The sequence below is a fragment of the Bactrocera oleae genome, chromosome 2 (genome assembly GCF_042242935.1).
Source record: "Bactrocera oleae isolate idBacOlea1 chromosome 2, idBacOlea1, whole genome shotgun sequence".
Taxonomy (NCBI): domain Eukaryota; kingdom Metazoa; phylum Arthropoda; class Insecta; order Diptera; family Tephritidae; genus Bactrocera; species Bactrocera oleae.
In genome coordinates, this window is record NC_091536.1 from 69,542,754 (window position 1) to 69,569,611 (window position 26,858).

The following is a 26,858-nucleotide window of genomic DNA, read 5'->3' on the forward strand; positions in this document are numbered from 1 at the left end:
AGGGCATATTACACCGCAAATCTTTATATGACATTATAAGTTCCTTTATTAACTCTTTGTAATTTTACGAATTATGGTTTTCTAGAAATATTTGCACAACATTCACAAAAAACTTCCAGGTGAGTTTTTTCTGATCATTCAGTTTCACTTCAAAGCTCTTATCCTTTATCAGTTGCCTTATTTGTGGACCTACAAATATTCCCACTTTAATTAGTGGCTCGACGAATTTCAGAAGAATTTCTCTTTCAGATATACAAATCTAGAATCCTGATTTTCGAATCGATTTGGAGGCTTTGGCACACACCGTTCGGTACTATGTACTATGCCTCTGTTGGCCGAAGACAAGGTTGGATACTGGATAGGGCGTTCGAACTTGGTTGTAATGCCTTTTGTTTGAGCCAAACAATCACTTGCATGATCCTTTGGTTCGGTCCATATCATGTACATGGCATTTGTCTGGGTTATTGTTTAGTCTAACCTAATAGCAGTCTCACACAGGTTACACAACATTTATGTGGAACTGTTCAATTAATGAAGTGAAATTACGACCCTGAGATTTAAAACTGTCGGTGTCGTTATAACACTTTCGTGGCATGTTTACGATGTAACAAACGTATATATGATGTAACTAAGTCAATTGCAATAATTATACAGTTGCATAAATTAAGTTCTTTAAAAAAGACACGTGTATTAGATCAGAAACTAGGAAACTGGTCGCGTATATACATATACTTGTACTTAGACAGACACACGGACAAATCGACTCAGTTCGTCACGCTGCTCATATACAATCTCTCCGACGTTTCCTTCTGGGTGTAGCAAACTTAATATACCCCGCACAGGGTATAAAAATATAAATACCAGACATTGCTTATATGCGGATATGAGTTATGAACTAAGAACTTAGTCAAATCTTAGTCTAATAGTACGTTCAAAGCCGACTTCAAGATTATCTATTAATACAGAATAGTAAAGGGTTCTCGGCTACGCGGGACACAGTTTAAGGCAGGCTGATGTTCATGAAAACAGTGAATACGACAGAAACTTTTAGCTGTGTGGTCAATTTCTTTAAACATTCTATATTAACTTTATTTTTTTTATTATAAACACCTAAAACAAGCGCGACTTAATGGAAATAACAGAATGGCCAATAACTTAAAGTCGTTCCTTCGATATAATTAATCGTTCTTTGTGCTGTAAAAGAGATCTCATTGTTCTAATGGTTTCGGAAAGTTCAATTCCTTAATAATAGTACTTAAGATTCTTACGACGTACCTAAAATTGTAAAAACCATAAAAATTAAAAATTTTTACTCAAGAAACCATAATTAAACCCTTGGCTGTTATTACATTTGTCGTAAAGTCGTTAGAAAAACTGTGTTTTTGGTTTTTATTTTATTGGAAACTTTTTTTATTTTTTTTCAAGCGATTTAGAAATCTATGAGAACACTGGTCGTTTGTCAACTATTTTTCATACATAGCACATCGATTTTTTTTAAATCATCATACAATAATTTAATAAGCTTCAAATTATAGTTTACTTGTTACTTTTTTTTATTAAAGGTAAGGAACCAACGTGAGATAAAATTAGGGTTGTGGGATCTAGGCATTTTGGTACTAAAGGTATAGTGAAAAGGTGTTTTCTGAAGAATTGCAGCGAATATTGTCATAGAGAGTTTTCTATAAAATACCCCTTACGTATGCATTTTCATACTTTTATTTTGAAGGTTGCATTTTTTTGGCTATTAATCGAAGAGGAACTTATTCAATCCTACTGTTTGCTTTTATTTTAGAGTAAAAAGTTTTTTCAATAAAAAACAAATAATATTTCTAGTCTGACCCCCATTGCCCCCATGTTTTCAGTCATATAGGTACATATCTACATGCTCAAGTTGGTGGAACTTGTATAGTTTCAATATTATAAACATAAATAGCTGAATCAAAAATTAAACTTAGTAATATCGGTTTTCGTACATTCAAGTTACGAAATTTTCCACATTTACAAGAAAAAAAAAACAATCGCATCACATTAAAAATGTGTACTATTTTTCTCAACGTTTTTTGTTTTTATCTGCTTTTGCACGGCGCTTTTTCTTTCACCTAATATGTCATGGCGCGATGTTGTCATTTGTGTCCGACTGTCATCCTCCGTTTTAAAAGTCTGTCATGCTTCGACCAGCGCTTTAGAGTAAATAATAAATAATTTATTGTACTATGGCTATTTATACATTTTATCTTTCTAACTGTATATCTATTTTACGTTGATTGTGTATGTATGTATTTGTACGTTTGTTGCTAACCACTTGCCTTTTAGTTAAGGGCTTGTTGGCTTTTGTGACTAATTTGACGCATTAATTCAAGTTTTGAATATTTATGATGAAATGTTTTGGTTTTTTATGAGGATTTGTTTATAATCATTTCGAGCAAAGATTTCCACTGTCTAATTAAAATGTTATATATTGCAATAAAAACATAAACATACAAATATTTAAAATTTATAATAGTAATCTCCATTATAGCGCCCTTTGTGTAATATTAGAAGCTCAATTTTATTAAAATATGTTGATTTTTAGAATTTACTTCGCAGTTTTAAAATCTGCGTTGAAATAACTCTGCTTCGTAGTTTTTGTTAGTTTTATGATCTCACTTTTATTGATCTAATGAACAATATTATTTGAAAACATATAAGCAAATTCTAGGCTATGGCGCAATCGAACATTAGGTGATGTCGCAATTTGTAATTAATGGCATGTGAATTATTTTGTGGTATCTTTAAAACTCATTGTTATAAAAAATGTTGCACATAAAAATAATATTCGTTATTAGTCGAAACTGTGACCACATTACAGTAATTTTTGATAAAAAGTCAAATTATGTTAGGTTAGGGAAAGGTCCGGAACGAAAGTTCAGCTTTAAGATATCGATCTGAAATTTTGCACAGTGCTTTCTTGCCAAGAAACTGCTTATTTGTCGTATTCTGTGCAAACGAAGTTAATATTATTTCTTGTTTTTGATTTTTTTCGATGAGCTCCTGTGTCGAATTGGACTCTTATATGTAGCTCAATTTTTTGGTGAGCTAGTTAAGTTTGAGTGTATTTCGTGAGCTTTCGCTTACGTTATCTCCACAATCCGATCAGTTTGATATAAATAAACCCTTATATATAATTTTTAGTTTTAGCAAACACCCGCAAAGCGAGCACAACTATTATACTCTTGTCCTGCATGTTACGAAAGCATACAAATTCAAAATAGTCCAATACATAATGCTAAGTCGTATGCAACATATTAGTCACTGTCTGCATAGTCTGCAAATCCTACGCAATCGTTCTCGTTTCCTCTTTTATTTTTATATTAGAGGAAAGTAAAAAAAAATGCAATTAACAGCAATCACTATTAGTCGTTGAAATATTATTCGGTATCTAGTAATATACATAAATATCGTACTATATATGAAGCCACACAAACTCATTTATATACACATATTATTCAAATACTACTATTACATTAATAAGTATGTAGATATGTTGAATGTGGAAAATAGCTGTTGGCTTATGTTATTCTATTGTTCTAAGGTAAACTCGCACGCGCCTTGCATGCTTTCATACTGCGATCGGCTGGTTAAAACAAAAACAAAAATAAAAAACTAGGCAAGTAGCCAAAATCACACAAAGGCACCGATAAAGGCAGCTGCGTTCAACGTAGGCGCGATTGCTCCAAATTAGAATTAAATGTGTTAGCTTTTGTTTTTATTTCTACATAGTTTTCCCGTCACCATTCCGTTGGTCGTCAGCCGTTTTGTCGTTCTATTCGTTTATCGTTATTAATAGCGCTCGTTTGCTTCACATTGCAAATATTAATAATATGTAATGTTGTAATAATGTAAATACATATCAAGCTATCTGAATAGTAAACGAAATAGAGAGTTATAAGCATGCCTAGACTTTGCTTTCAATTTCGTCTCGTGTTATTGCTATTGCATTTAGTATTTATTTATAAAATATCTCTTTAAATTTCTTCTAAAATTATGTGATCGCATTATTAATTTTTTTTTAATATGCATAGTTCTTTTGTTGATTTTTTTTAAGTAAACAGAAGTCTTCAGCGAATTTTCATGGCCTCAATCAGCACATGTCGGGTCTTCCGAAGCGAATATTAAAGTTTAACAGCTGCGTGAAAAAAAGAAAGTCAGAGGGCCAAATCTAACTAATAAACTTGCTTTTGTTAACATGTATCCGATTCATGATTTCTGTGTCACCTTCCTTTCCCAAAAAATGAGGCTTTTTATTTTGATATTTTGAACTACACTTTTAAATTTTCCGATGCTATTTCCGCCAGAAGTGGTGGAGTTAGAGGGTGGCGTCCATTGACGATCGCCATCAGAGTTGACTGCTGGCGGGACACGTGGTGGTCACAGTATTAAGCTGAAATAATTTTTTTTTCTTTCGTCAGCAACATATCTGCTAAGGATATGAACCAAACCTGGCCAAAAGAGTTGAAAATTAAATGTTTTGAAGGTGTTTGAACAAAATATTTTGTTTTTATATAATTTTTTTCACATTTCTTACATATAAAAATATATTTTACTTAATAATATCATTTCGGAGTTTGGTTCATACTTTTTGTACTTGAATAAAGGATATTCACACAAACTTTAACATTGATTCGTCAATAACTTTTCGAGCTAGGATTCCCGCAAGTGGGAAAACAGTCGTTGCGAGAAAAACGCATTTGAAAAAAAGTGCGCTTCGGCACTGAATCGACCGGTATTACCTAGTGCTCATATCATCGGAACTAATTGGAATTTCGTTTTAAAACTTAAGCAACATATTATGGAATAGTTGTACTAACAATTTATGCAATAAAAAAATTCGATTTTTTTGAATCATCTAAACTGGTTTCCCCCTTAAATCACTATAAATAAAAAATTACATTATCTGTCTTCGAACAGGCTGTATTAAGTTTGCCGCGAAGTTTTTAACATCCAGAAGGAAACGTCGGGCATACTATTAAATGTTTGTATATATAAATGATCAGCGTGACGAGCTGAATCGATTTAGCCATGTACCTACGTTTGTTTATACGCGAACTGGTCCCTCAGGGTTTGAAATATCTGAAATTTTGCACGTTTTCCTTCGCAAGAAGCTGCCAAGCTAGCTGTCATACAAATTAAACGTTCAAATTAAGTTCTTGCATGGAACTCTTTTTTATTCGAAAAATATCTTCACGAAATTTGGCATGTAATATTGTTCGAGGCAACGGTACAATCTCCAAACAATTGCCATACAAACTGACCCAATTTGATTGCAGTAAAGAAAGTGGTGTACGCATACTCTCTTGTACAGAATTCAACTCGTTAACTTTGTCGTATCTTTCATATGAAACACTTTTGATCGGAGACTAGTGTTCGTAGAGCGAGCAGAGAAATGGGGAATCGAAGACGGTTGTTATTACGTTGGCGCGATGAACTATTTATCTTCGTTTTGACTTAAGTTGTCAACCAGCAGTGCAATCTTTTCCCATGTTCCTTGAATGGTTTAATTCAAGATTCTTCATATACCTTTCTATCTGAGTTTTCTTTAATTTTAAAAAAAATTCTGATTATAAAGATGATGTTCGCAAATTCATTGACTACAGCGCTTACTTGTGAGATGTTCTCTAGCTTATGTTGAGTTCATTTGTCTAAGGATATTTATCGAAAGTTCAATTTATACTTATACTGTGTTCTCTAATTGAGTCGATGTTCATTTTATAATTATATTTATAAAAAGAAAAATTTAAGATATTACTATACAAAATTTATGTTTTTTCTTCTTTCCAGAAACAATGAAAAGCGTAAGGAAAAATCACGTGATGCGGCCAGATGCCGGCGTTCACGCGAAACGGAGATTTTTAGCGAATTGGCACAAATTTTGCCACTGCGCAAAGACGACGTCAACCAATTGGACAAAGCATCTATAATGCGTATTGCTATAGCTTTTCTGAAAGTACGCGAAATGCTAGAGCTGTGTAAGTACAAATTGAAATATACTTGAAAATATTTTTGCAGTGATGACTGTCAATGCTAGTAAAAATTAAAATTGATTAATGTAGTGGAGACCATGAGAACTACCGTTATATACAACAATTGTAAACAAAATTAATATTCGTTCTCTTTTACAGTCCCAAAAATTCAAGATCTTCTTGGCGATATTAAATTGGACAATAATATTGATGAAAACTCCAATAGTTCAACTCAAATGTCCATTTCATCAACGGAAAACTCCGATGGAAAATTTGATTTGCTCAAATGTGCCGAGGCAACACAATTCATCAAACAGACCTTGGATGGCTTTCTGATTATCCTCTCCAACGATGGCGATATTACCTATGTTTCAGACAACATAACTGATTATTTAGGCTTGGCAAAGGTTGTAAAAATTAAAAATTATTAAATGGTAGAACAAAAAAATTACTTTTTAATTTTTTTCTTTTAGATTGACATACTTGGTCAGCAAATTTGGGAGTACAGTCACCAATGTGATCATGCCGAACTCAAAGAGGCGCTAAACATCAAACGCAAGGGTCTGCCCGATAAGATTAAAGATGAGAATATGATAGAAGAAGGCATTTCGACCGAGCATCGTGATCTTTTTGTGCGTCTCAAGTGCACATTGACCAGTCGTGGACGTAGTATCAATATTAAAAGCGCTTCGTACAAGGTATGTTAAAGCATTTTCGCTTACTTTTATTATAAAAGAAATATTTTTTTTATTGTGTTTAATTAATTTTTCGCTCTCGCTACCTTAGGTTATTCACATAACTGGTCACTTGGTAGTTAACATGAAAGATGATCGTGTACTGGTCGCCATTGGTCGGCCAATACCGCATCCCTCCAACATAGAAATTCCATTGGGCAGTACAACATTCTTGACAAAACACTCCTTGGATATGAAATTTACATATGTGGATGAGAAGTAAATTGACACAATTACATATTTTTTGACCAATTAAAATTCGTGTATTAATATTCTGTTTTCCTTTCATTAGAATGCAAAATCTCTTCGGTTACAAGGCCGAAGATCTACTTGACCAATCACTGTTTGCCTGTCATCATGGCGGTGATTCGAACAGGCTAATGGCAACATTCAAAACCGGTAAGTGAAAGCAATTTCAATCATAATAAGTATTATCTAAACCTACAATTATTTAAAAATTAGATAAGTACATATTTCCCACCTCTTCTTCTAACTAACCCAATCTATCAGCACTTATACATTCACTGATAACTAATCTTAAAAGAGGCACCTACAGATTAGGTATCAAAGTGTATTGTAAAAATATGTTAAAGAGAGAGAGCAATAAAATACAAAAAACAAAAATATATGAATCAGAAGAGCGTTTAGTGTGTTGGGCATTGCGAGTTGAAACAAATATTATAACACTAGATAATTAGTCTTATCACTGAAGGTTGTTGTAAGCGCAAGTGCTCATTTAGTATATATTTACGTATATGAATATAGGATTTTGTTGTATAATATGTGCATATATTTGTACAATGTTTATAGTTCGCAAAATTCTTTATGATTATTTCCGTTTTCAGTTTATTTGCATATACATACTTTGTATATAATTTGAATACATTTCATTTCAGTTTGCTCCCAAGTTTTGTGTTATTTTTAATTTATTCTCTTTAGGGAAATGTTTTTGGAGGAGGAAAATCTCCGCTATCCTTATGGGACCTAATCTGTTGCATGTGTGCTAAGTCCAAATTTTTAATTAATATATAATATATAAGGCCAATCGTTATATGGAAATAATAAGTTAAATTTTCAGCCAAAGACTAGTATAGTTCCAGCTTGAAACTTTCTTCTTTCTTCCCAACAATAGCTACTATAGAATAAAGAAATTTGACCACAAATATCTCCAAAAAAAAAAAATTAAGCTTGACTTTTGCACACGCTGTGGTAAAACACAAGCAGCAAATTCCGCATTTTTCTCTTTCATTGTTATTTTCTGCGTAGGAGTTGCAGTGTTAAAATGTGAAATGATTAAAATTTATTGTGTTTTGTATATAAGGAAATATACTAAACTTAGTGTACATACATATATCATTTAATATTGAAAAAATTAGGTAAAACAAACGTAGTACTGGAGAACAACTTTCGACCTGCCTCTCCAAATTATATTTATTTATTCAAGATAATTTCTATGCTTTAATATTTGAAAAAGCTCTGAAAATAGTGACTTACTTCTCAGTATTATTAGTATAACATTAGTATAACAATTATCGAATTTAATGTATAGTATTTTTCGCCATATTTCTTTCAACTACTACTCTCTCTCCGCTTTGTCAAACCATGCAGAATGTCGAATCGAACAAATAACTGGTATAAACTACCACTAGAGTGGTATAATCAAACATAGTGTACAGAATAGTGGCGAATCAAAGGTGGTTTTATATAATTTTTTTAAATAAGAAATATATTTAAATTCTGGCTTGTTAAATACTTCGAAATGTAACCTGTGCAACATAATTCTTCAGTATGTAATTGCATACATTTTCCTCAAGCGCTTTGCGTTACAAAAGTAGGGAGCACAAGCTGTGACACCAGGCGAATGTACGCATTTAAAGTTCCACGCAAAAGTTGAAAGTTGAACGTTTCGCAAATGCAGCGCCAATGCACCCGGAATTCGCATCTTTTGCTGCACAAGCAATTTTACTTTTTAGCGACTTTTATACTCTTGCAAACAGTGCACTTTCGCTAGCGTGATCAATATTTTTTGTAAAATTTGTAATTCGGAAAACAGGATAGAAATATAAGAAATAATAGATGAAGGAATTCTACAATACTATGCGAGCATCAAGGAAAAATATTTATACGCATCAAATAGTGATTATCGACAATTCGAAATTGAAATAGTGATTTTCGAAAATTTGAAAAAAAAACCAAAAAATGCTATTTCATCAGTATATGTGTATATACAATGAACCGTTTACGAAGGAATGAATGAAAAATGTTTTGTACGCGTAAAATAGTGATTTCCTAAAATAAAAAATAAAATAAAAAATCCTTCCTGGAAATACATACCTACGATGAAGCGATTTAATTATGGTAGTAACAATGAAAAATACATATATGCTTAAAAATATAATTTTTCACATTTCGAAATTAAAATAGTAATTTTCGAAAATTCGAAATTAGATAAGGCTGCCATATATTTTCAAATTAATACCGTTAAAGGCTTTAAAGCTTATGTTATTTTGTTTTTCAAACCTTTATGTTCACTAAAATTAACAATGTATGAGTCTAAAAACAATTATTGCACACTGTGTTAAGACAACAAACAAAAAAATTAACGTTACTCTCGAATTTTGCTGATTTGTCTGACACACCCGATACCCATCACCGAATTTCAATTGTTGCCAACGCTGTTGCTACTGCTGCAACATTTTGCATTGACTCGTTCAACTCTTATCGTGGGCCACATTTCTTCTCGAGTTTAGGGTTTGTCAGGAATTTATTGTTTCCCCACCGCACCGTAACCCCGCTACATTTACGCAATATGCAGCAGTCCATGTGCATTCTTACGTATTGTATATTACAAACGGAAACCAGTATTTACGATGTGGCTGCTAGACTACGAAAATTGTGTGGGGTGTGAGTTTGTTGAACTTGCGGCGTTTACGGCGAATGACGTTTGGAAGAATGTCTGCTAGTAGCGAAGTTGGCTCGACAATTTTACAGTCTTTATCAGCTTGCATTCATTTCACGTTGCATTTCATTGCATACTATTTCGTTTAGCTCTATTTTTTTTGTGTTTTTTTGTTTTTTTAACTTTTTCTATGAATTTGCCTTTACTTGCATGAAAGAGGATTTCTATCTGATTTGCCGTCAGTGTTTACCAAAAATTCTCTGCAAGCACTTTCAAGTTTATGTGTAGAGTTTCAAAAAAGCAATGTGCTTAAATGTAATAAATTACTTTATATTAGTCCCTATCATGTCGATATCGTGGGTTCCACGGTTATTCAAAACTTGGATACTTTCTTCAGTTCATTAATAAGAAAGAAATGTTGGGAGTAAAGTATTCTTTAGTTTTCGTACCAGTAGTTTTTTTTTTTTTTAATTTTCTCGATATATACATCACATCTATCTATTTTCGGTAGCTTTGTGTATATTTACTACAAAACCTAAGTTCGTTATTACATACTTAGAGATAAGAAATTTTTTCATAAAAAAGCATAAACTTCATGTCGTTATAATATTGTAATTATGTTAGAATAGTAGAGTCCAAAATAACTTTTTTATGACCTTCACATGTTTTGATATGCCTTGTGCAGTTGTTGTTGTATGTAATATTGGTGACAAAGATAAGTAAAATGTATCGGACAAAACATATTGTTCAACATGTTAAATTCAAAGCCAGATAGTAGTTTCCTATAAAAGATATCATATCGGGGATCAATAATATTAATATTGAATCTATAATTGTGAATAAAACACCAATTCGACAGATGCCAGAAAAAAAAAGTCGACAAATTAAGTGGTGATCAGTATCAATGTCGTTAATTGCGTAATATGTATATCAACGTTTGGTGTCAAAAAGTAATAAAATAAAATAATACAAAAATAAAAAATTAATAATATTTAAAAACTAATATAATAAAATAATATTATATAATAAAATAATATTATATAATAAAATAATATAATTAAATAATAAAAAAAAATAATATTACAAAATAATAAAAAAAACTAAATTTTCACGTCTTTTAATACAAATCTTTATTATCGCCTTTAAAATTGGTCAAAGCAAGCATGCCAAAGTTTAATCAAAATTTCCATACACTTGTTAACCTCGTCTGGAATGGCCTTCGGTACCTTCAGCAAATTTTGGTTTTATCGGTTTTAGATGAATGGAGGGTCCTAAGTTGTAGCGCGACGACGTCGTTTTTGCAAAATATTTAAGTCTTTTGGTACGAGTTCTAAAGCAAAGTTTTCGTTGACTACACGAGTTCCACTGAATGCTTTGTGTCGCTTAAATATTTTTGTTTATCACAATATACAGAAGACTTTCCAAAAAACTTCTGCAATATTTTTAACGATTCCTCGTAGCCGTGATTCCATTGGAAGCACAAAATCTCAAGCAAACTCGTTGTTAAATATTTTTTCATGGTAAAAATCGCCAGACAAACTTTTTGCGTCTTAAACAAACACTCCCAAGCACAGACTAATTGATATATCAAGATCAAACTACACACGAACATAAAAAAATACCAATCTAGGGGGAAAAAGTGTTTCGGTTGATGCGCGCAGTTTAAATAGACTAGTCCGGTTCAAATTTGATTTTTTGTGTGTAAAAAATAATAATTATTAATGCAAATTGAAAATACCGCATAAGCGTTAGCTCTATATTCTCGACTTTTCGTCGAGAAAGCGATATGCACATTAGAGATGGTCACCATTTCAACGCTGTAGTTGCAAGTGGCGACATACGAACAACAGCCACGAACTTCGCAAATTACTTCACGCTTGATAACTGCCACAAGCCAACGGAAGCATTGCTTGCAACTGCTACAACGTAGACGGTAATGCTCTCCCACGACACTTTGCACTGGCAAATTATGCATGTAATAAAACTGGCGAATGAACGCCAACCACTCCACAAATGCCACCGCCACACCAACCAATAGACACCACTCATCGCAGACGCATTTAATACGGCTGCTCCTCCTGCTGTTGCATACACTGGAGTTTAACTTAAGTGCATTAACATAAAATGGCAATAGTTTTCGCAATCCATTGCCGCCGACGCCTGTCTTCATTGACTCACAAGGCTCCCGGCTGCTCCTGCCATTGACTTAGTTCGCAGTCGTGGCATTGGCGCGCACGTTCCATGGCTTTGTTGGTGGTCGGCCGATGAGTGCAACGGCCGTTGTCTCGCTTTTTCGGCGATTGTTGCAGGAGGTGAAAAGTGCACGCGTTCGCTTCAAGTGTGCTATGGTATAATTTTGGCATTGCAGCGCTTTTGTATTGTCGTTTCTTCTTTTTTCACATTATTTGCATGACATGGCAACTCCTTTATTTCCTTTTTCTTTATATCAACAATTTAACTTTTTCGTGTGTTGCAAAATTATTTTACCGTGACTGCACAGCGACTGCGACCATTTAGAAGCTGGCTTGTGGTTGGATTTTAAGTTATTCATAACAGTAAGCCATATTTTTCCGCAAATGGTAATGCATTCTTGACAACGGATTAGCAAAGTTCTCGCCTGATGACGGCGGATATGTTTGTGTTGGCACTTTATTTATGCAAATTAGTTTAGTAGCCACAAATAACGAGCTTTTAACATAATAAAATTAGAGAACATAATCAGAGTAAACAACCCTTAAATATGTAGGTATGTTGCAAGTGATATATGAAAGTATTAGATGGTGGATTTGAATTTAAAATTTTGTTATATTTGTAGAAATAATGCAAATGGAAGGACCGCCGCAGTTTTTTTAAGTCACCAATAAACTCGTAGGTTTACCTTGTTTATCTGGCGATGATCGGTTTTAAAGAAATCGTTACCTGGAATGATAATTTATTGTTTAGTCGTCATAAAAAACTTTACATTTTGTATCTATGTCTACATAAAAATCGGGATTGGCTCAAATGTTTAATTAAAGCAAAGTTGGAGGATAGTTTATATTAAAATGTTAAATTTAATGAAATGTTAGGAATTTTAATACTATATTATGTAATGAAGATTAAATGTATATATTTTGAATAGTGATTATGTTGTTTTATCACTATATTTATTTATTATATATATTGATAATACTTGATTATTATTCCATTTTTCCAATATTTCGAACATGCGCTGGAAAGCTACTGTCCCTGTGCGTCTGTTTCAATATATGTCATTCATTATATTAATTTTAATATTTTTCACTCAAATATTAATGGGGAACGCTACCGACAACAATCCATCAAATTGGAGTGCACCAGCACGAGGCAGTAATTTTCCTTTATGACAACGCTCGGCTTCATGTTGCAAGACCGATTAAAAACTATTTGGAAAACAGCGAATGGAAAATTTTGCCTCACACGCCTTATAGCCGAGACTTTGACCATTTTAACTGGCATTTATACCAGTAGATGCAGAACGCCCTCACTAGAATACGGTGCGCATTAAAACAGCGTATCGAAAATTGGCTTGATTCATTCTTGGCCGCCAAGCCGACGTAGTTCTTTTGGGATGAAATCCACAAATTGCCAGAAAGATGAAAAAAGTTATAGCTTCAGATGGGCAGTCGTTGAATAATATTATTGTACAGGGTGGCTCACAATTCATGCTGCAAAAACAAACCGTAATAACTTTTTTTAAATCAATGCATTACTTTTTTTTATTGTATAGCAAATTTCATTTTATTTTATATAAATAATTATTTTTTAAAAAGTATCCGTAAATGACCTCTATGCTCAGCTACGCATATGTGACACCTTATTAGAAAATTATTCATTGCGGCCTGAAGGGTCTCAATTATCGCTTTAATGGACTGTTTCCATTGAGTGAGATTTCTGTGTTTTGTTTGGTACACCTCTTGCTTCACATAACCCAATAAAAAAGTATGGTGCAGTCAGGTCAGATGACTTTGGTGGCCAGCGGAAAGTGGAGTCTCTTGATATTAATTTGTTTTCAACTTTTCGTTGGAACTTCGCAATAATCGGTCTGGCTATGTCTTCCAGAACTAACGCTATTGGAAGGAATACGTCTTCGGCGCAATTCTGGGTAAAAAAACTCATTCAACATCTTTAAATAACTTTAAAAAAGAAGAATGGCCCGACAATACACTTGATGAAACTACGCAACCCACAGTGACTCGTTTTGGGTGAAGTTCCGTTTCGTGGATTATTTCTGGATTTGATTCATACAGCAATTTTGCTTGTTTACATTTCCATTTAGATCAAAATGGACCTCATCAGACATAAACAGGCAATTTATCAAGCTATTGTCTTCTTCAGACATTTCAATAATTTTTTGGCAAAATTCCATACGATTAGGTCTGAGAGAGTTCAACTTTGTTGTTGATTCCATCGGTAGTCGTCAAACCAATAGTTATTTCAAATTTTTTGGTTTCAAAACTACTCTTGGAAATCCTTTATTTACCTTTAAAATAGCTAGAACGAATACTTAGAAGTTTCTTCGCTTAAATTGAGAACCTCAACAACTCACTATCCTCAACACCTGTAGACAAATATTAATGCATCCGCATCGCTAGTAAAAGTGCTTTTGGAATCTTTATAAATATGTATGTATGTAGCTATGTAAACGTGTTTGAAATGTGTTTATTAAAAGTTCCTTACAATCTTCCTGTCTACATCCGAAGAGTTGGCTAGTCGGAGCATACTTTTGTCTCAACTCATAAACAACAACAACACTTGTTCGTATGCGTTTATGCGAGAATTAGTATATTTCATTAAGTCCATAAAATGGAAGTACATATATATATATATACATATAGAATGCTCTATGCCATTCACTCTATATAAATAAATAAACTTTAATGCGAAATCCTCATGACTTGCTTTGGGAGTTCGCTGTCTAGCAGCGTTGGAAAATGGACGTGAGTTTGAATTGTAAACAGGAGAGTTTGTGGAAATGCCGCTATACGCAGGTATACATACACCTACATAAATGCAATACAGTTCTGTTTCGTATCTCGTTTACGGCTTTATTTGTGAAATGCAACTTTGTGAGAGATGGCATCGCTGGCAAAGCTGCTTGAATTAAACGAAAGGAAGTAAGGATGTTGTTTCCCCAGCAGGAAATGTAATAAATTGACATTGATAGGGTAATTAATTGCTTAATTCATACTTACTTCCATGCTAGGTATAGCAAATATATTAGAGAGTTATGCAAATGTATGAATGTTTATCTTTTAGATAGTGAAGATAGGTTTTTTATATGTATATTACGAACTTTCTATGTAGTACACATGTAATGCAAAAGCACTCATTGCTACAGTAAGGATTATAAAAAATATATCCGTGAGCGGTTCTTTTCTTAGTGATACAAACTAGATATTTGTGGATATTTTACGCTGTTATAAAAATAATAACTCCATCGAAACAAAAAAAAATTTTAACTTCGGCTACACCGAAGATGTAATACTCTTCACAGAAAGAAAATAACTTTATCTTCGTTTTGTTCGTCAGTTTGTATGACAGCTATATGCTATAGTAGTCCGATCTAAAAATTCTTCGGAGATTGTACCGTTGCCTTGGAAAATAATCCGTTGTAAATTTCGCGAAGATACCTCGTCCAATGAAAGAGTTTTCCATACAAACACTTGATTCCGATTAGTTAGTTTGTATGGCAGCTATATGCTAACGTGGTCCGATATCGGCGGTTTCGACGGATAAGCATTTTCTTGGGGTGAAAAGGACGTATACAAAATTTCAGATCGATAGCTTAAAAATGAGGGACTAGTTCGCGCATATAAATAACAACAGTGAGGCGGACAAGAATAAGTCGAATAAATTCGTCACGATGATTACTTATGCACATACATACATATATACTTTATAGGGTCTCTGACGTTGAGTTCTGGGTGTTACAAACTTCTATGTAGGTTATAAAAAAAACTCAACAAAGTAGTCTATATTAAAAAATACATATTTTCTAAAGAAATCTTTCTCTTTTTAAATCTTAAATTTAATAATTTTACTTTATCTCCACTTTATTTGACAGTGAGCTTAACAAACTTTTAGCTACTGGGTTATTTCGCGCTTAATTAATGGCTTTTCCTTTATCCTTTGTGCTATTGTTTGTTTGCTGCTGAAGAGTTCTAACAGCTAGCAAATAAATAAGGAAGGATGCAGCTAGCTTACCTTTGGAAAGTACGAAAAACTACATTCTTATATTTATTTGATTATATGTCTTTTTTATTTGTTGCTTTGGGCCAAGTGTATTGCACTTCACCTGCAAGACATTGCGATGACTTATGATGATGAATGAAAATTACGTGTTTTGCTCACATATTGAATTAGTCGGTAGTGAAGTCTTAAACTTATTGCGCTTGCACTCTCTCATTCATAAGGTAAATAATACAGTCGCTGGCTATAAATCTAATTATATTACAAGAATTATGAATAATAGTTAGCAAAGTCTAATAAAATGTGATGCATTATTGCATTTACTACTTAAAGAAAGAAAAAGATTGTTGAAATCAGAAGAGAAATGTGCCACGTGCAATTTGAAGCAACGAAACAGTAGGAAACACTGCTTTTTAATGTATTTAAAAACAAAAAAAAAATTAATATTTGCGAGTTTTTTTATTATGAACATATATTAGCCGTCTTCGATTCCTCATTTCTCTGCTTGCTATCTTCGAGCGCTACTCTCTTGACAAACATTTAAATTAATACATTTAAGTTAGCGAGTAGATTTCGATTCAACAGAGCATACAACTAACTCATTAACGTGGTATAACCGCTTTCTTTAATGCTACCAATTTTTATTTTAGAAGATTTTGGACCAGCTTTACTATTATGAATCACTCAAGTCACAAAATACGCTCTAGTACGAAGATACAAAGGATTGTTATTGGGTTTAAAAACATAAAATGTAATTTATTTTTTTTTTAGATAAAACAAATTAATGCAGGTTATTCTAAATTAAGCCTTTAATTTAATAAAATATTATTTGGCATGGAAAGAAGCATTTTGCCAGCAAAGAGAGAAGCGCAACACAATTACGCAAGCGTTAGCGAACCTGTTAGCTCTAAGTTGCACCGCAAGTATAGTCAAGCTGTTTGAACAGCTGCTACAGTTTGTTCGATTCGCTACTCTCTAACGCTTGGTGAATCGAAGACAGCTATTTATAATGTATATCAGCTGCTCCTTAGCTCTATTCACTTTCCACTTACGTCAAACAACAATAATTTCAGAAATTTGATTTTGTTTTTTCGAAATTTTACTCAATCTACACACACTGCACTTAAAGTTTACTATCTTAAATATCCAAAAAAGAAATGTTTTTTTTCCATTAGTAGATAACGAAAATGCCTCTACGAAGTCAGTTTTTAAAATTTTTAGCGCACATTGCCCTATTGATTGTGTGTGTGTATATATTTGCTTGTTTTTATATTGAGTTAACTTCCAGGTTATGCTAGCCAATTGACAGCACGTAGCTGTTGTGACATATGTTTCTTACACACATATGTAGATACGCGACATGCAAGCAGCATTACAATTAGCAGTCACACGCCGGTAACAGCAGCTTTCAGCACTTGCCGCATGCTGTTGTATGCGCTTATAAGCGCACTGCATCACCTACAACCTCCACTTGCCACATTCATTGACGTTTCTTTGCTGCGCGCTTATCTTCCTGCTGCAGTCGTCTTATACACCGTTTTGATCCTTTTCGCAACTTCACTGCACCGCATTTGTCTGGCAATTGCTGTTCATTGTCACGTTACACAATTGTTGAAATGACTTGTCCATTGCATTACGTTGCCAGTTAACTGCAATTTTTGCGTTAATAAATGAGTCGAACATTGCCATGCCAATGCGGATGGCGCTCTTGTGCCGCGCAAATGGGGATTCACAATCACAATGTCTTTCTATAGAAATTGCTAAATGTGCTGCAACTCAATTGCTGTAAGTCAATAATATACGACACATTTAGGAAAGTGAATTACATTCAATTTTATTGCCATTTCAATGTTTTCTCAACTTGTCTTCTTTTTCTTTGCACCGCTTGCTTTTGGCCGACACGTTTTGACTTGACTTTGTGTGCCATGAAATTTTATCTTTTAATTCTGTACATTAATTCCCTTCGGGCGTACGATTTTAAATATTTCGTGATTTTTAGATTTTTTTTCTTTTACTTGTATTTATTTCTGTGTTCTTATATTTTTTATTTTTACTTTAATTTTGATAAATTTTTTGTCTAAAATGTGTTTTATATGTATTGTAGTTTATAGCTAACTAGTATTGTATGTATTAAAGTTTTTCTTTGTATTAAGCATATATGGTAAACTGGTTGCTTTATAAATATGTAAGCTCTGTCGAAAATGCTTGCAGTCAAATTTAGTTGTTGGCAATGTGTCTTCACCTTGAGGGAGTGGGCAATGTTAGTTATTTAATGTATAATGAGCAATTCATTTAAAAACCACGAAACGAAACCTTTTGTTAGTAAATTGAGCTGGTACATTCACACATATATATATAATATTATATAATGATTACCGAAATTCAGAATAACCCCCTGTGCATTTATAGTATCAAATATCAGTTTTCAATTTTTAAAAGAAATCAAATTGTTAGCAATATTTAATTGTCTGCTATGAAGTTCAGAAAACTGATACATTTGCAGATACAAATCAAATCAAAGATCTCGGCTGCACCAAGGCCATAATACCCTTGATGAGTGCATTTCTTACTTAATACAGGAAAAAAAGATATTTTATGAAGATTTTCATTAAGATCATTATCTGATCATTAACTGATGGGTCAGTTTGTGTTTCAGCTATATGCTATAGTGGTCCGCTCTGAAAAATTTATTCGGAGATTGTGATGTGGTCTTAGACAATAATCTATGCCAAATCACGTTAAAATATTCTGTCAAACAAAAAAGTTTACCTCACAAAGACTTTACTTTGATCGTTCAGTTTGTAAGGCAGTCATATGCTATAGTTGTCCGATATCGCCGGTTCCGACAAATGAGCAGCCAGAAAAGGGTGCGTTCACATTTTCATATCGATATTTTAAAAACTGAGGCCTGGTTCACATTTTCACCAACTTTTCGAAGTCAAACAATCAGGTTAGTAAAGTTGACCTACAGAATAGTCATCCACAAAATTCACCACATGGAATCACAATTCATTCATTAATTTCTCAACTGTGGAATATATATATATAAATATATATACGTCCATCTAAGGTCTCATCATTCTTGTAACATGGTTCTGAATGGTGCTAGATTCTGTGTTGGAAGCTAACTAGCTTAGCTGGCCACTAAAGGTAGCCTAAAACTTATTTGAAAATCTAATTTGTGTCAGTAAACTTCACCTCACACTATAACATTGTGCTAAGATGTAAATAAGTTAAATGATCTCTCATCTACAATATAATTTTTTTTCTTTTGACGAGTCGATTTAGCCATGTCTGTCTGTATATATGCGAACTAATCCCTCAATTTTTCAGATATCCATCTGAAATTTACCCCACGTCTGTCAGAATCGAGTACTTGTATGAAATACTTTTTTATGCGAGATAACTGCACAAAATTCGGTATAGGTTATCGTCCAAGGCAATGGTGCAATCTTCGAAGCAGAATTTTGCAGATCGAATCACCATAGCATATAGCTGCCATACAAACTGAATGATCAAAATCAAGTTCTTGTAAGGAATCTTTTGTATTTGTGAAGGGTGTTATAACTTTGGTGGCACCAAAGTTAGCGTTTTTTTTTTCTTGTTTTTCAGATATTTTTTAAAACTTTTTTGTTGGAAATTTTTTTTCTAAACACATATCTTGTTAAAACTGTTCGTTGCAACACCACAGCTCCGATTCAACAAAATTTCAAATGTGCTACGCCCGAAAGTATGCAATAAGCAACTGATTTCCATAAATTACTACCAAAAGCGCATCTCACCCCATGGAAATTGAAACATTTTCGCATTTCTTGTAACACAAGCGAGAACACAAACTATCAATCGGCGAAGCGAAAAATCTTTTCATAAAATTTCAAAAGACGAAGTGATAGAAATAAATGGCAGTGTTCTAAAGCAGCAGAAAGAAAGGAAATGTAATTTTTACAAAATTGCATACAATGCAGACGCATAACGGGGCAAAACGGTAAATGCGTTTGTTGTTGTTGTTGCCAGCCCATGCATATGCAAATCTGATTGCGCTAAGCTTTTAATTTTTTCGATTTGCTTCTTAATTTTCCGTTTTCATCATTTTCTCACAGCGCAACTATAGCATATATTGTGCGGACACGCTTAGTTTTCTCTGTAAGTAACTTGGTGAAATATTTGTGAGTATGTGTGTATGTATGTGTGTGACAACTGATTTTGTACCTTAACTTTGCTTTCATTCGAATTTTGTTTGCGCTTCGCTCGGTTGGCTGCTCGGTTTAATTTGAGCCGTCACCTAAAATCACCAATATACACACATACATGCATGCATACAATATATGTATATACTTGTATACTGGTATAAACAAGCTGAGGTAAGCAAAATGTTCGCCGCGAAAACGTTTCGTAAGCGAAAGTTTGAATCGCAGAATAGCAATATAGCTGACGGGATAACAGAAAAGTACAAAATTGCCAAATAGTGATTGGAGCGGTAGGAGCGGCAGGAGCCAGAGACTGTATTCGAGTATGTGTAAAGAATGAAGTTAATGTAGCATACATAGCAAAGCAGTTTTGCACTATTGAATGGAATAATAGGAATATAATATGTTGAATGTGCAGACATACACACACATTTATATAATAATATAAAAAAATACAATTTCCAGCATTGAAATTTTCTAAAATGCATAGATATAGCATATATATACACATATGTATTGAAATTTGACCGTAACCGTTGACAAAAAACTTTTTTTTCCAACTTATGTCCTGCAAAATAGGGCTTTTTGGCTCTAACTCTTTGAATCCAGTTTTGAACTGAAGTTTTTTCAGCATAATTATTTGGGTTTCGAGAACAGCCCAATGTCAAGTGACAGCGCTAGGACTATCGCTTACATTCCGTTTTGTCTCTTTCGCGATCTGGCAACTTCATACCAAAACTAAAATAAAAACGTTATCCTTCACAGGTGCTTTTTCTTAAATTAATTAAATCTTAAATCTTGATTTTGAACATTCAATTTGAATGTGAGGTTCTATATAGCTGTATATGCTATAGTGGTTTGATCTAAACAATTTATTCGAAGTTGGTATCGTTGCCTTGGACAGTAATCTATGTCAAATTTCGTGAAGATATTTTGACAAATAAAAAAGTTTTCAAGTTTCAAGTTCAAAGACTTGATTTTGATTGATCTGTTTGTATGGCAACTATATCGTATAGTGGTACGATATCGGTGGATCCGACTAATTAGCAGCTTCAGGTTGATATCTCAAATACTAAAGGACTATTTGACGTATATACAAAAATACAGAGAGTTGGACATGTCTAAATCGACGCAGCTCGTCACGCTGTTCATTTATATACAAAGATATATACTTTACGATCTCGCAAGTTTCCTTCTAGTTGTCAAAAACTTCGTGGTATATTTTAAGGTTAGTTTTATTCTTACAATAGTTGGAAATTTCACCCATAAGCCACCATGTGTTTTTTCTATTCAATCTACTCGCTTAAAGCCATTTCATTTTATTTAAACTTTTTTCCTTTTTTGTTTTCTTGCCATAGAAATATTTAACTCTTCTAAGCCTGGTCGTGAGTAGTCCGTCAAGAGAATGTAGTAAACAATAGCCATTACTGTGTATCCTGAGTGTCTAATACTCGGCTCGGTTTTACCGTAGTATATTTCAGCACTATGTCCTTTAGGTTAATTGTAGGTAGAAAATCTCTTTGGAAATGCAAATTAAACTGTGATGGAATTTAAAACTTTAGGTTAGAAAATATTCCAAAATATATTTTTTCACATAAAATTGTCGTAAATACGCATTCATGAAGGTTAAATATAAGTAATGTTGACAAAAAATAAGTAACGATAGTCTTCCCCACATATCTTCTCGGTTTTTAGCCAGGGTTATTCGAGTACATAGTATCGGCTGTCGTATAATATACGAGAGCTACAGAATCGTATATAATTAAACGCATCTCCTCCTTGGTCCAACGAAATCGATTCCTGAGCCTCATATTTATCTTTAAAGCGTCTTCAACAAAAATAAAATTTTTCCATAATATTTCTTCATCCGGACCAACTATTAACGAAATCGTTTTAGTCTGCAGTACATCGAGATGCCTTTCGAAAATCGTTTGCGAAATTTGAACAGACAGCAGCCAAAAACGTAAAAAATTGGCATATGCATTCGCATTTTATCGGATTTTCATACTGATTTTCGCACATCAATGAGTGCATTCACCCAGGACACGCTCCAGCTTTGTCTCCACTGACTGCTGTTTTTTTTTTGTTGTTTTACTTGTGTCCTTCCTTCCATGCATCTCTCTTGCCCTCTCGCCGCAGGCATTGCCGTTACCCAGTCCATATAGCAGTGCTGTTTGTGCGGTTTGGCTGCGTGGCTTATTTTATGGTCGTGTGTTGGCTTAAAAGGAAATGCATGTCTGCTGCGTGAGTTGCCTGCCTGTCTGCATGTAGCTCGAGCTTTAGCGATGCCCGTTTGTTGCTTCCGCTGGCATGGCTTCCTGACTGCCGGTCTAACTGCTTAGCTGTCTGTCAGTTGCGCGCGCCTCCTGCTGTGTGCTATTTTGGTGGGGTTGGGTGGCTATATGTTTTCTATTTTTGCTGTTTTTGTTTTTGCTTATTTTATATGATGTGACAGCTTACGATATCTGCAAATGAAATTGCGCTCGCGTTGCTGCTGAAATTGACATGAAACATTTAAGCAACGATTTTGATGCAACACTTTTGCTGCTCTCGTTTCTCCATTTTGCGCCGTCTTCATCGCTTTTTTCCACCATATTCTTATTGCATATCGTTTAGACGCATCATAAACTTAGTCACTATGTGAATACTCATTTCATTTATGCTACTCGCTGCCGCTGCATTTAGTATGCTACTCCTTTCGGAATTCGGTTGTCAATAAGACCGTTGCGTCAATGCAATTTTTCGTTTCATTTCAAGTGAAATTTTATACTGCTGTCGACAGTTGAATGACAGCTAAATGACAAGCTCTCTAGTTTAGCAAATACCGTTGACAGCTCGGAGGCTGTGTGAGAGTGCGGAGTTAATTATTTATGGTTATGCGTACGAGTACTTTTGTCGCTCAAAATATTATCGCAATCAAGCTGCTCCTCCAGAGAGTTATATAGTGTGAAAATTAGTTAATATTTATTATAACCTGAACAGGGTATATAGGTATTAAGTTTGACACGATGTTTGTAACACCCCGAAGGAGACGTCGGAGTCACAGAATATAAATATATATATATATATATGTATGTATAAATGATCAGTGTAACGAGCTGCGTTGATTTAGCCATGCCGTCTGTCCGTATATATGCGATCTAGTCCCTCAGTTTTTGAGATATCGATTTGAATTTTTTTCACGTCCTTTTATCCCCGAGAAGCTGCTCGATTGTCCGAACCGTCGATATCGAACCACTGTAGCATATAGCTGTCATACAAACTGAACGATGAAAACCAAGACCTTATATGGAAAACTTTTTTATTTACCGAGGTATCTTCACGAAATTTGTTGTGAGTTATTGTCCAAAGCGTTTCGTCGACTTGTAAGGGTATTTTGATCCAGATTATAGGAGTTTTGTAGGTATCACAACGGACCGGCGTCTTAAGCTGTCCAAGTGGGATCCTTCTTGGGATCCGATCGATTTTAGTGAAACTTTTTTATTTGTGAAGGGTATTATAGCTAATAAGTTAACGTTTTTGAAGTAGAATTGCAATGCATCGCAGAACATTGTGCCACTAACATCTTTAATGTATATTTAAATATATTAATTATTTCTCTAATAATTAAATGTCGCTTACGCTTATAGTTACATTCTTTTTCTATTGACTACACTAAAATTCTTAATTAATATTTTCCTTTAACGCTGTTGGACTGGTAAGTTTTGCCTAGTGCCAACATACCATGCCATGTCGTATTTCTTAGTCTTACTCGTCCTCCTTTTTCTCCTCTTCCTCCTTTTAATGTCATAATGTTTCCGAGTAATGTGCGTGCTGCGTAGTTTGGGTGCTTGAACTGCCCACGACACAGTTAAATGCCTCCATATAATCGATATTACTGCTTAGGGGTTGTGGTTATGACTATTTATTTTACTACAAATATTAAAGTTGATTATTGCAGTTCGTGGCTTTAAGGGCTTATACTAAAGTTTTTAAATAAGAACGGTGAGTAATTTTTTGAATTAAACTCAGTTTTTGTGGGAAAAGTTTCTTTTCTTGCTTCATATATGCTTGCTATCATGATTGCTTTTTGAATTGAAATTTTGATTTAAAGGAACTATTGTAAATCTTTAGAAAGAAGAGAGAATTTTTCCAGTGTCGGAATCCGCATAATCGGTTAAAATGTGTGCAATATCTAACAAATACATTTTCAATACAATGAAACGACAATAAGCGAATAGTTCCTCACACACATCATGCGCCAATACTAAATTTCCAAAATACACTTTTCGAGATAATCAAATTGAAAGTAAATCTATTGTATGGTTTTGTACGACAAATCCGTCGTGGTATAAAATATGCATCCATAAAGGGTATTATAACTTGAACACAGCCGAAATTGTCGGGGTTTCTTGTTTTTATTATCTTTTTATGTTGTAGTAGTAAAAATCATGTTTCAAATGATTCGCAGTAATACTGTCGAGGGTACTGAGAAGTTGACAGTTCTTGGCCGGATATAAAATCGATTTCGTTTAGGTCCTGTAGATTCGACTGTTGTCAGAATTCGACTAGGAACGTCACTTGAGCTTGTACTACCACATTGCAGGAAAGAGCTTCTTAACTATTGCAATCAATTATGCTGAGACCTTTTTTTATTAACGGTATATTTATGTATATTTAAAGTAGTGTTTTTTACCTTAAATAACGGCTGTCTTCCATTGGTCAACAATTTATGTTGTTATCTAATATTAGTGTCTTTCTAAGACAAAAATATGCAAGTCGCTCAATATTTGGCAAAGATATACAATTCAATTACTGTTGAGAGAAGTAGTGTTGCATTGCCATTGACTTATTACCCAACTTGTTCATTTCAGCATACGAAAATTGTGATAAAAAAACTTTATTATAATAAATATAAATATATATGAAAAGCTCTCTTTAGCCGCTTTTCACTTAATACGAGCTCCTCCACTATCGTCCAGACTTGCTACTACCTTTCGCTAATTACTTTCTGACTACCATGTTTCCGTGAGTGCAATTTTGTTTTATAGTAATTTTCTTCCGTCCGGACTCATTTGCTTCTGTTTATGACAAAAATACTTATCATTGCCGCAGACACATGAAAACTTCATCAACAGAAGTAGTTTTTTATGGCACGTCTGTTCTTCAGAGTCTTTCTTTACGATACTCCCAATAAACTCAACATTTCTTTTCACTTACGTATTGAGTGTAAAAAAAAAATTCAAAGAAAGAATAAGTTCAGATGGCTCATTAGTAAAAATTTAGTAATTACATTTATTGGTGGAGATTTTTCTATACTTTTCAACCTAAATAGAAATTTTGCAATCGTTTGTTATAAAAATGTTGTTGTGAGAAGTATGAGTTCAAATCTTACTCTCCAAATAAAAAATTTCTAAAATCAACGAGAAAAGTTAATTTTTTATTTTTGTTAATTATTTGAGAAACTCAGAACGTTTACAAACTTTGACTGAGGCAAGGATTTGAAATTGCTGTAATTAAAAAAGCAGCAACCAGGAACTGTTGCTACACATTTTACAGACTTTTTGTGCATTTTTCAAACGCCACTTCGCTCACATATGTGCTGCTTGCTGTTGATGCTTTACAATTTTTCATGCCACTAAACTCTCGAACATCCGCTACAACATGCCAGCGAACAAATAACTAGTAAAACAAAAAAAAAAAAAAAAAAATTAAAAAAATATATTAAAAAAAAAAAAAATAAAATAAACTCAAGGCACCAGCTGCAAGTCTATTAAAGTTAACTTTAAAGTCTTTCGCGGGTTGTTGTTGTTTTTGTTGTTGTTGCTGTCCATGTGGTTGTTGGTGCGCTTTTCGTTGTTGCTGTACACTTCCGATTCGCTGTTGCAATCTCTGCTGACTAGCAACAATTGTTGCTCTTGCATTTCAGTCGCTTGGCAGGTCGTTCTCCACCTCTTGTTGCATTCGTCGTGCCAGCATTGCATCCTGCCGGTTTGCTATTAGTTTTAATGTACGACAATTAGTTTGTTCGCCAAGTTATGGTTGATTCTTAACAAACTTCTCGCCAACCTCAAATCACTCTCTTTCTCTATGTCTCTCCATCTGATTTTATCACATTTAACGCCTTGCATGAGCGTAACAGTCTAATTGGACGCGTTGCAGTTTTCTTCGGAGATTTTAATTGTTTTGTGTTTTACAGCATGAAAATGTGTAAAGTTTTGCAAACAACATCTACACCAGCCGGTTCTAGCGACTCCTTGTTGTTGCTGGCGCGAAGCTTGATGTTCCTCTTTCGTTTTACTCTTTGCGTGCGAAGTTTTATTTATCGTTCTTTTTTCTCTTAATTCTTATTGCGATTAAATCTTGAAATACTACCCGTTTGTCTGCTGAGATTTTTTTTCAATTTTGTAAAATATTTATCTAATGAAGAGCGGAAACTAAAGTCCTCTTGAGTATATACATATTTTTGGTTTAGATTTCATTTATTACTCACATTTCATTGGATTTTCCATGCATCAAGATTTCTAACCTTCAAAAAACCCTTCAAAGTTTCAAATTTGCAACACAGGTACAAATTTTTACCAAATAAATTACATAATTAAATCTAAAGTATTTGAGTGACGATGTTAGTTATTCGTTGAGCGGCTACTGCCATCCTCCCTCAGCGCTATAATACACTCTGCTTTACCGTCATATATATTTTTCGGTTTCATCTAGACCCTCTTACCAATATCCGGTAGGAACTAGCCAACGGAAGAGTGCTGTCAAATTCTATTTTACAATTAATTAGTACACATAATGCTCGGCATTTTTGTTGTTTTCATAAAGCGCCCGAATTGTTATTGCCAAC

General features: G+C 33.8%; 1 protein-coding gene across 4 annotated transcripts in view; it reads left to right on the top strand.

Moving 5' to 3' along the window:
• Positions 1-26,858, top strand: part of sima (HIF-1 transcription factor component sima) — a 44,547-nt gene that overhangs the window by 2,997 nt on the left and 14,692 nt on the right. The window contains exons 2-7 of one of the 4 annotated variants that reach the window (XM_036368255.2): positions 5,818-6,005; positions 6,159-6,406; positions 6,473-6,697; positions 6,786-6,952; positions 7,026-7,132; positions 16,493-16,580. In XM_036368255.2, the coding sequence (XP_036224148.2) occupies positions 5,818-6,005; positions 6,159-6,406; positions 6,473-6,697; positions 6,786-6,952; positions 7,026-7,132; positions 16,493-16,521 (964 nt within the window). In that variant the 3' untranslated portion in view covers positions 16,522-16,580. Of the gene's footprint in view, positions 1-5,817; positions 6,006-6,158; positions 6,407-6,472; positions 6,698-6,785; positions 6,953-7,025; positions 7,133-12,447; positions 12,673-16,492; positions 16,581-26,858 lie in introns of those variants that run through there. The other 3 variants (XM_014232829.3, XM_014232828.3, XM_036368254.2) reach the window with 3 other exon arrangements.